At 40.3% G+C, this 10,667-nt stretch overlaps 2 protein-coding genes across 5 annotated transcripts; both read right to left on the bottom strand.

Annotated features, from left to right (window-relative positions):
- Positions 1-346: 346 nt before the first annotated feature.
- Positions 347-2,600, bottom strand: LOC131671055 (uncharacterized). Its single transcript, XM_058947178.1, has 5 exons — positions 2,338-2,600; positions 2,112-2,269; positions 1,988-2,053; positions 1,445-1,570; positions 347-746 (listed from the first exon to the last, which is right to left on the bottom strand). Exons 1-5 carry the CDS (start codon positions 2,455-2,457, stop codon positions 632-634), a joined length of 585 nt encoding a protein of 194 aa, XP_058803161.1. The 5' UTR covers positions 2,458-2,600; the 3' UTR covers positions 347-631.
- A 2,703-nt stretch (positions 2,601-5,303) lies between these two features.
- LOC131671050 (mRNA export factor GLE1-like) lies at positions 5,304-10,238 on the bottom strand. Of its 4 annotated transcripts, none has more exons than XM_058947170.1 (9): positions 10,112-10,168; positions 9,902-10,021; positions 9,306-9,775; positions 7,930-9,219; positions 7,703-7,861; positions 7,425-7,615; positions 7,177-7,360; positions 6,794-7,103; positions 5,304-6,717 (listed from the first exon to the last, which is right to left on the bottom strand). In XM_058947170.1, exons 3-9 carry the CDS (start codon positions 9,753-9,755, stop codon positions 6,512-6,514), a joined length of 2,790 nt encoding a protein of 929 aa, XP_058803153.1. In that variant the 5' UTR covers positions 9,756-9,775; positions 9,902-10,021; positions 10,112-10,168; the 3' UTR covers positions 5,304-6,511. The 4 variants fall into 4 exon arrangements, with proteins under 4 accessions (XP_058803153.1, XP_058803155.1, XP_058803152.1 ...); XM_058947172.1 differs by having other exon boundaries at positions 9,906-10,021; XM_058947169.1 differs by lacking the exon at positions 9,902-10,021 and having other exon boundaries at positions 10,112-10,238.
- Between the last annotated feature and the right edge of the window lie 429 nt (positions 10,239-10,667).

The raw sequence follows: 10,667 nt of genomic DNA, 5'->3' as shown, positions 1-10,667 counted from the left end.
TCTCGTGGAAGTACGGCTTCCGGGTTTTCTAGGTCGAGAGACGGAAAGGGGACGCTGCGAAGCTAACCTGTGAAGGCGAGCGAGAGAGAAAATTCGGCAGTGGTGGCAACGCGTCGCCAGCGGACGGCGCGGCGGTGGTGGTCGAGGGACATTTTCAAGCAACGAATTTCATTCTGGCTTTCGCACGGGCAGATCGCTGGGCCGCCGAGAAAATTGTACGCGAGCTAGTTACTCAATGTACGAGGCGTGCTCACACATTTGTACCGAGTTGTTTCGCGCTACTTACCCGCTGAAGCTTTTCTTGTGATTTTTACGCCGATATTGTCACAGAGAGGTTAAATAAATGAAAATCTAGTGATAATAAATTGCTTATTTATTTATTTCGGCTCTCCACGCCCTCGATAAATATCGTAACGAGCAGGTAAGAAAAGAACGGTCGGCGAGCGATCAACGAGCGAGAAGGTTCAAGTGAAAGGTGAAGGAAAAAAGGGCGCGCATCCGGAGCATCCGGCCACTTGATCGGCCGAGCGTAAGGGTAGGAGAGGAGAGGAGAGAGGAGGAGGAGGAGGAGGTTGGCTTGTGATCTTCCAGGGGCTTGAACGATCAAGTGGCCGGATATTTCTCGCGCCGCTTACTTCCGTAGTTTCTTTAATAAGCTTTCAGACTCGTCGGACGATAGGTCGCTAATGTCATTCTCCATCGCAGATAGCTCGACCTTCACCTGCGTTTCTCTAACCTCGTAAATCCTGCAACAAAAAATCAAATCAGTCAGCTCTTTAGCTCTGATCTTCTCCGCGCGCAACATCACACATCATGCCAACACTAACTAACTCTGCAACCCGTTCGTTCGTTCGTTCGTTCGTTCGTTGCCTGGTTCGCTGGTTCGAAGCGGCCGGGAAGAGGGGGTCGGAGTTGCGAACAGCCTCCCCCGTCGCCGCCGCTGCCACCGCCGCCGACATTCCCGTCCCTTTACGTGACCGCCGCGCAGCGCAATCAGTTCCCGTAATGCCACGATTCAGGGTTCATCAGGGCAGCCATTTTCCTGACACCCCTTATTACCGCCATTTCGCCGACGAGCGCACACCTACGCGTATTCTCCTACGCTCGCCTGCACCTACGCTAGCTGCTGCTATTTTCCCTCGGCAGCGACGATTGTGAAAAGCGCGCGCCCATGACCAATTTTTCGACGATTGTTTTTACGGATCAGCCGAGCGGAATACACATTCACTCTGATTTTTCCCATCGACGTACTGCGTATTGCGCCGCAACGCTTTTTTATTTTTATTTTTTTCTGCTTTTTTTTTATCCCCTTCTCATGAATGTATTGATTTTTTAATACAATTTATTACTCTTATTCATGACAAAGCAAATACCACCAACAGATTTTAATGTTCAACCAATTAATCTCATCTTAACAAGTACACTTAATCATATTTATACTCACAAATTTTTTATGGTATCTATTTTTTGTTGAGTCTTCATTTCAACATCTGAATTCACATCAGCACATCGCTTTGTTGAAATACAATGGTCATGTCTTTTACATTTGCCTTTCTGAATCAGATCAAAGCTGAAAGTAGTATTTGTAAAACTATATAAATTATGATATAATACAGTTTAATAAATTCTTTTTTGTAATAATGATACATTTGTACGTACAACAATTAATTTATAGATATTACAATATCAAATTTATTGTTTTTTTTTCATAACAGCATGCACATTTAAATATCAATTAGTTAGTTGAAAATTTATTCTAAATTTTCTCAATTATCTTGTTGATTAAATGCATCAATGCTAATCACTTTATAAATTTAAAAACATATAGTAAATCAATTTTTATATTTAGAGCTAATCAAAGGAAAGATATGAAAGACAAAGCCGATAGTGTCCAATAGATACAGAATTTTCATTTTCTTATTAATTTACTTAATATATTCAAGAGTTTCCCATACATTTTGTTAATATATTTACATATACTACTTACAAGATGCAACGTTTAGAATTAAATGGTTGGCTATAACAGCAACTAACATGAACTTTTTTGCCAAGTCTGTGAAAAGTATAGAATTGTTACTGATTATACATTCAAGTTAAAAAACAGTAATTACCTATAATTTTCTAGTGGTAGAATTTTATTCACTTTTATACAGTCTATAATGTATTGCAAATCAAATTGAATTATATCACTCAAAAATTCATTCTTTTTCGTTAATACAATTGTATATGTGTTCCTCTCGTTGTATTGAATGACTTTACCACCATTGGTCTGTTAATTAATTAATGATAAAATGAATAAACCACTTAACAAGTATTCGTGAAAAACCTTAGATTTACCTGAATATCGTGGCTCAATTTCTCTTTCTCGATATTCGACACTTTGTAGAATGTAAATATCATTGGCCCACCAATTTCAGTGGCAAATAAAGAACCGTTTTGCTGCTGTTTGAGTATCATTTTCGGTTTTTACCTTGAAAACTGTTAGATCCAACACAGTCAGCAGCAGTCAGCTGATCAATGTGTGGCAAATCAAAGTGCAGTATGTATTTTGGAGAAGGAATCGTCAGTGCTGCCACCACTAGGAAGTTGAATTTGAATCTCCTCCATTCTACCTCGATTCTTGTCTTGTTGAAAGTTTGCAAGGTTCTGCAAGGCAGTACTGCAGACGGGCAGAACAGCGTGAACCGCATCCAATGAAAATAAAAAGAGGGAAACTTTGCTTTACTTGAAAAAAAGTATCAGCAACTTGGCGAGCTGATCGAATCACGTCTCGGTGCGCTGCGCGGAGAAAAGAGAAGAAAAATCGGAAAGTGATAACGAAAACGAGAGAGAGAGAGAGAGAGAGAGAGAGAGAGAGAGAGAGAGAGAGAGAGAGAGAGAGAGAGAGAGAGAGAGAGAAGGGGGTGAAGGGATGCGCAGCACGGAAGTGGGAGCTAGGAAGAGTAGGAGGTCCGATTGCAAATGCGCAAGCGAAGTACACGGTTTAATCCGAGTCCTGAATAGCATTACCTACTCGGCGGGCGCGGATGTCATCATCGTTTTCCTCCGTCTCGCTCCCTCTCTCTCTCCTCTCTCTCAACCCCCCACCCCCCTCTATCTCTGAGTGAACTATACTACTCGATAACGATGCCAGAGACCTGCAAACAATTCGTGAGCGAGCCAGCCCTTATTTAGTAGGAAATGTAGCGCTGGTTATAAATTACCCTGCCGCCTCTCGTAAATTAGCCTCGGATTGGCGCTCCAAGTTTTTTTTAGACAGTTTGCTTTTCTTACGGCTTGTTTATTCGTCATCAATATAGTCTCGGCACACGGAGAGCCATCGGGAAAAAATGCAGATTTCTAAAAACAAAGCGGAAATGCGGGGGGTCCGAGCGATAGAAAAAATACAGCGCTGAAAAAACTTGGAGCGGCCACAGCATAAATATAAGCGATAGACAACTTGGTGTGTCTAGTCCATAGCGATAGTGTGGCTAAAGTTAAGCTATTACAGCTATCGGAGCCTCCAACTCCAGGACGGGAGAATCGACTGTCGGACTTAGAAAGCCATTTGGCGTAGATCGACATCTTAACGTATTCGCGCGTGTCAGCAGGTCCGCGTGGCTATTTTTTCGCCTGATCCTCCGCGTAAGCGTGCTTGTCGTTAATCTTTCGACGTAAAAAAAAAAGAGAATTAATCCAATCTCCGCTTGCTCGTCAATTATCATGGAGAGAGAGAGAGAGAGAGTGAGAGAGAGTGAGAGAGAGAGTGAGAGAGAGAGAGAGGAGAGAGGAGAGAGAGAGAGAGAGAGAGAGAGAGAGAGAGAGAGAGAGAGAGAGAGAGAGAGAGAGAGAGAGAGAGAGAGAGAGAGAGCTGATACACGGAGTTGGCTTTTTGCGCGAGAGCAGCAGGCAGAGCAGCAGTGAGAGATCGTGATGCGCTACGCCACGCCTGTCCCGTGTTCGTCTCCTGGAGCCGGCGATCGGACCTGCCCACCGCCACGTACGCTTCTCTCTCTCTCTCTCTCTCTCTCTCTCTATTCCCCTCGGGATCTCTACGAATAAAAATAGTTGGGGGAATTGGCGAGAGCGATTTTATCGCTTCCTGCGCGAGCTTTTTGGGCTTTTCCGCCTTTACTGCGATTGTAATCCGCGCGAGTCCATGAGCTTTTCCGCGGTAAAGAGGCGGAATACTTTAGCCGAGCCCGAGAGCTGACTTTGCTAGAGCTGCGCCGATAAGTGACTTTACGCGCTTTCTTCTCTTTTCTTAGCCAAACTTCTCCCTGAATTTCTCTTCCGCTCTCTGTTTCATCGAATGCTCTCGACTTACCACAGCCAATTGTGTTTGGCTCAGATCAAGCTGCTCATTACTGCCCGATGACAAGAGAATTTTGCAATGTTATCGCGCTGAGAGAGAGAGAGAGAGAGAGAGAGAGAGAGGCAGGAAGGCTGGGCAAGGAAAGGTTTTTCGTATAAGCGGAGACGAGCTGAGATAGGGCCGGACGGAGGCGTAGACGACAAAACTGTCCGCTAACGAGCGACAGACGATATCGTTCATCTTTTGTTCCGCTTTAATTATGCTCCACTAATTATGCCCAGCCAGTACTTACTATCGTGTTACCGGAGACTGGCTGCCCAAGGGGATACATCACTCCACTCTCTCTCTCTCTACCCTTTCTCTTCTCGTCGATATTATAACGCGTTCGCCACTCTGTCATACACAGGCCTGCATCTGACGCAATGTCGCAAATCGCACCTCGTTAACGGCTTATTTGCCGACTTTTCACTTTGTCGTCTCGTGACGACGCGGGCGTCTTTCTCTCCTGTCAAGTATAAACGAATACACGCCGAACGATTCACTCGGCGACTTACAATTTCGACTTTCAACGCGCGCAACCGAAAGGGCGCGACGAGAAGTAATACAGGGTGACAAAATGACTGTCGGTACGGCGCGCTTAAAGCGTCGATTGGCCAAGCTCTGTCCGCTAATTGTTTTTGTATTTTCCGTAGGGTAGTCTGCCGTGAGGCAATAAGAGAGACGTGTCGCGCTGCAGAGAGACTACGAGCTGCCGCCGCGCGCCAAATTGGACCGCAGCTAAACGGCTGTGCAATTACGCGGCGGCCGCTGCACGCCAGCGTCGCGGAATTGATGTCGAAAAATCATCGGCCCGTTCCGATTCACTCGCGTGAAAAATAGAGACGTGCGCCCTTATAACGTCACATTTGTTTGCACTCGATTGCCGGCACAGGCCCTTTTTTCCCCTGCCGCACATGCGCGTTGCTGCCGTTTTATCTAAGTTAAATTGAAAAGAGACTCGAAATTGGAAATCTTATAGGATTGTTTATTCAATTATTATTATAGGCACTTTCGGCATACATCGAGAGATGTAAGAATCAGACCACATAAGAAATAACACTTTCTTAACACTTTTGCTAATCAATTGCGCGATTCGATGATTAATCAATGGATGTACACGTTTTACTTTTTGATTGTAATGCACGCAACGAAGTAGTATTAACGCTGAAAAAACTTGAATTACATTTCATATGCAGTAAGAAGCTTTCAAAATTCATTTATTTCATCGAGTTCACGCTATTAAACATTAATAGAAACAATAAAAAAACCTCCAGATTCAAAGAGATGTAAGATAATCATAACGTATAAAATAATGAATAAGATTTACTCGAGTAAAGAAAGACAAAATTTTTTGTGGACAGACGTACATTATCATTATTCTTGTTGTGACGCATGTACACATTCATGCTGTAGCGCCTAATATTTTGCTCTCGTTGACATATTTTTTCGTCACCCAGAAAACGCATAGCCGCCTACACGAATATGTCCTCGCAGCTCTTGCTCTCTGTCTGTCTGTCTATCTGTATGTCTGTCTGTCTCTGTCTCTGTCTCTCTCTCTTTCTGTCTCTCTCTCTCTCTCTCTCTCTCACTCTCTCTTCCACGTGCGCACGTTGCCACTACTTAATTGAAAGAGACGTATGTATCCGCGGTAGCTGACCGGCTAGCGCAATCACTATATATCTTGAGCAAGCAAATAAAGTGAGCGAATTCCGTAAATAAAAGGAAAACTGTAATGCTACCTGCATAGTTTCCTTTTGTCTTTGAATGTTCAATCAAATTTGATTATACGGTTGCAACAGCGTTACATTTATTTCACTTTGCAAATCGCTATCAACAAATACATTATAAAGAATAAGCAATGTATGTATGTACTTGGTGTAAAACTCATCACTCTACTCGCTTTCCTTGTATTTACTGACTAATAAAATTTTACCTGTTCGTATAACTATTATATTCGTCTAATTATAAAATACTACTGTAAAACTTGATTACATGTATAAAACAACAAACCTGTACAATGCATCAATTTGAATAATAAATAGCAATATTCACGATTGCTTAAAATTTATGCCGCTTACGTGCTATCTTCTTAAAGAAATTGCCGCTAAATTTGCAAAAGAGTACTTAAGGAAAATTGTGTTTAAATTATATAATCGATCAAATAATGGATAATTTGCTTTAGTCCTTGATAATGGAGCAATTCATCATGGAATATCGGGGTGGAGTTTTCCAATTGGCACTGGAAGATCGTTTCAGTTTCTTCGGATCAATGCCTTGAAACAATTCTTTGAGATCCGGCGTACATTGCTTGGCGTCGAAGAATTTCAGGACGACTTTCATTGGAACGTATTGCTGCATTGCCAATTGGTGTTGCCGTACATTTTCTACAAATGATAAATATATTATTGTAATACCAAAAATCAAAAATTCAATTCAATTATTATTTAACATTCAACGTACTTGATGCCCAAGTTGGAATTTCATGTTTAGGTTTGTTTTCATCATCAGAATCTTCCTCGTCAGGATCGCTGTCGATTTTATAACTGCTAGGGACCTGCTTCTGCGCCGCTGCTTTTAACTTGGCTTGCAATGCATGCTCCATCAATTTCTTCTGTTTAAGCTCAGCCAAATGCCTTTGCTCAGCCTGCTTACGTTTTTCCATCTCCTGCTCGCGACGCCTTTGTTCGGCAAGTAGCTTCTCTTGCTCTTCTTGCTCTTGCAACCGCTTTAAACGTTGAGCTTCCTCTGCTTTTCGTCTTTCCTCCTTTTCCTAAAAGACCAACATTACGTAAAATCAACCTTAAGTAACTTATTATGAAGAGTGATTTATTCGCCGACCATACCATTGCCCGTTGCAATTGTGCAATACGCTTCCGTTCCATTTCTTCCTTCTGCTTCTCTTGCATCTGCAGGGCCAATTTAGCTTTTTCCTCCTTCTCCTTTTCGGTTTTCAGTCTCTTCTCATATTCCAACTTTTCTTTGGCTTCTCTCGCTAATCTGTTTTTTAATTCTTTCTCTTCCCGTTTTCTATGAAAAAAATACTCATTACCTCTTGGGACTAACAGAATTGTCTATATAAAAAGATACACACCTCCTCTTTTCTTCTGCTTGAGCTCTCAGTAATTCTTCGCGCTTTCGCCGGGCGTCTTCTTCGTGTGCTTTACGTCTTTTTTCTTCGGTTCCTCTATCTATTTTTTTCGAGGCAGACGATATATTTGTTTGAATGAAAGAATCAACATTTGTCACGATATTACCTCGCGAACCTGTCATAGCTTTGGAATGCTGAAATAAAGAAAACAATAAAATATTCAAATTGTAATGGGCGCTGAACAAGTTTGATAACGCACGGTCTGCTTTTGATATACTAACCGCATTGTGGCTATGGGAGTTTGATGGCGTTGTAAACTGAGATTTGCTTACAGAGCTGGGTATCTGCAAACGGTTCTTACCCAATGGCGTAGTTTTTGCGCTTAATTTCTGAGCCGATTGTTCAATGGAACTCTTTTTAGCAATACAAGTCTCATCATTCTGGAATTTGAAAAATAGATTTAATTTGCCATTATAAATAAAATATTGGAGTTATAAAAATAAATCACCTCTCCAGTTTCATCAATTTCCCTGGCATGTTTGGCAAGAGAAATCTTTTTTGCTTTGGCTAAAGATTTTCTAGCTAATTTTTGAGCTACAGTTGGAGCAGAAGCTTCAGAAAAGCTTGCTGCAGCCAAAGCTCGCGTTTTTGTTCTTGTGACTCTTCCACCTGTCTCTTGTTCATTTTGCTTTGGACTTCCAGCAACCTGCTCAAAGGCTTCAACTCGTTTTTTAACCGAATCCTTGGCATAAGGACTGAACAAAGCTGTTGGTTTATAATTAGATTTGAACGGTGACCCTTTCTTGTTCTTTACATTTTTAAGGCCTAATAGTGGTGTGCGATTAACTTCGTCTTCACTTTGAGATGAATTTTGAGATGATCTCGTGATACGTTTTAGTTGGTATGACTTTTCTTCCTGTACTTTGTATCCTTTCCTTTCGGGTGATGATTCATCATCTGTCATAAGTTCATCCATTTTAGGCACTTTAAAATCTTCTTTACTTCTCGTTTTTAAATTTTTTTTTGCTGTACTTTTTGTTGTTGAAGTAATGTGTTCTTCTATTTCTTTGATTGTGCTGTGAGACAAAGGCTCTTTGAAAACGTTTTTTTGTATGGTGATTGTCTCATTGAATACCTTTTTGATAGTTAATGGTTCAATCACAACTGTGGCATTCATCATTTTGTCTAAGGTTACTGTTGTATTGGGATTCATGGTTGAATTCATTATTGGATAAGGTTTTCCATTTGCGTCTTCATATATTGAAGCTATAGTTTCATTAGCATTGGTTGTATCCATTGTTTCATTGACAATATTATTCATCTTATATTTTTTAACACAATGAGAATTGATTACAGAAGACGAAGACCTTGTCATGCGACCTGAAGACTTTTTATTTGTTGGAGATTCTGTTGTTTTCTCTGAGATTCTTTCTAAAGTGTTCATGTACTTTGTGTCACCTTTTTGTGGAGAAAGCTTAGATACATTGGCTTTCTTAGCAATAGGTTCACCAGTAGAAGAAATGTGAGTTGGGCATTCAATATTCAAAATATTATCAGAATCCTCTTCCAGCTTGCGCTTTACAGATATTCGTTTTGACTTCTCTGCTTCTATAGTTTTATTTTGATCCGAAAGTAATGTTGCATCAATACTCAAGTCAAAGGTTTCTTCTTTCAATTTTTTGGACTGTGTTTTCTTCTTTTCTAATTTACTTTGCTTTGATGGTCTCACATCTTCATCTTCTTCTGAACTTGCCAAAGATTCCTTTGGCCTTTTTAAACGACTTTCCATTGTCGGTTGCTGAAAAATTACAATACATAACATTGTATAAACTAATTTTTTCAAATTCAATTTTTTAAATCACATAAGTAATTAACAATCCATACTCGACTTGCCAATGGTACATCACTGTCATCTATAGATGGTCTTCGCAGCTTAGCAGTCAAGGTCATAGACTGCTGTTTTTTAATAATATCAGCAGCCTTGACAGATGCTCCCCTCTTTGATCTTCCTACACGGATTTCCGTTGTCTCCATGACTGCTACATCTGCCCTAGAAGATCTACTACTTTTGATATTAAGAATGCTACTGTCATTCCCATCCATTTCATTATATTCTGGAATGGCTTTGATCCTAGTGCCTCGTTTTTTTGGGAGCTTGGGCGTTTTGGCAAGTAACGGACCAGAACCTGATGAACTTATTTGAGAGATCAAAGCATCCATGTAAGTCCTTACATCTTGCTTAAAATCATGAACAGTCTTTGCAATGTTTTTCGACTCTTTATGAAAGCGATCAAAATCTGTTTGAAGCATTTGAATCACGTTCTTTTTATCCATGGTGATGATGAAATCTAAATCTAGATGGACAAAAAACAAATCTTTCATACATACAATCAATTCACAAAATTACAGCGTTATGTTGGCTATGACACGATATTCTTCTATTGCACACTAAATTACTTTTTTAAGATTTTTGCCATTACCTACAATGTTAATCAACAGGCACAAGACGAAAAATAAGCAAAGGAGTCTACTATGTTAAACGAATGTATAAAATTGCAGTAACTCGCTGCTGGAATAACGGACAAATCCAAACGCTCGCGCTGAACAATCATCAACAAAAAAACGTAGATAATAGTTAACCCGAAAATAAAACAATTGTCTTTCGCATTTTTTGATTGTGTATGACTAACCCTAATAACGCTATTGAACCGTCTGCCAATTTTACCGCGTTTTTCAACTTTTCCCTCTGACGATCCTCGAGCCCGCGTTTACTTATATATATGTATACTAAACAACGACTTCGCACTCTTGCTTGCAGCGATCTTTCTACGGCTGATTCTCCAACAGACATGAAAATCGTACGCGACAAGTAATTTCTAGTGGATTTTCTGCTGTTGCCAACTTGAATTGACAAATGCTTAACATAGCCTCAAAATGATTAGACAAATTTAAATATAACAAGTATATTTTAATAAAAGTGAAAAAAATATTCAAATTATTAACCAATAGTTACCACTAAAATATTACTCAGATTAAATATAATATTATAAAAAATGGTTTGTAAATTGGGGTAATTTTGTTATCATTATTGAGATTATGTTGCATGAAATTGCAAAGTTGAGATATTTTGAATTCGTAAGTTGGCAGCAATTAGTTGCGTACAATTTTCATGTCTATTGGAGGATCAGCCTACCGACTTCAATCCAACGTTATTTTTTGAATTCACGGCATCAGCGCATCACCATG

Source organism: Phymastichus coffea, unplaced genomic scaffold (assembly GCF_024137745.1).
Source record: "Phymastichus coffea isolate CEN01 unplaced genomic scaffold, Cenicafe_Pcof_1.1 PCOF00118, whole genome shotgun sequence".
NCBI classification, from domain to species: domain Eukaryota; kingdom Metazoa; phylum Arthropoda; class Insecta; order Hymenoptera; family Eulophidae; genus Phymastichus; species Phymastichus coffea.
The sequence above is the reverse complement of the archived record's forward strand: the minus strand, read 5'-3'. Positions and strand labels throughout refer to the sequence as shown.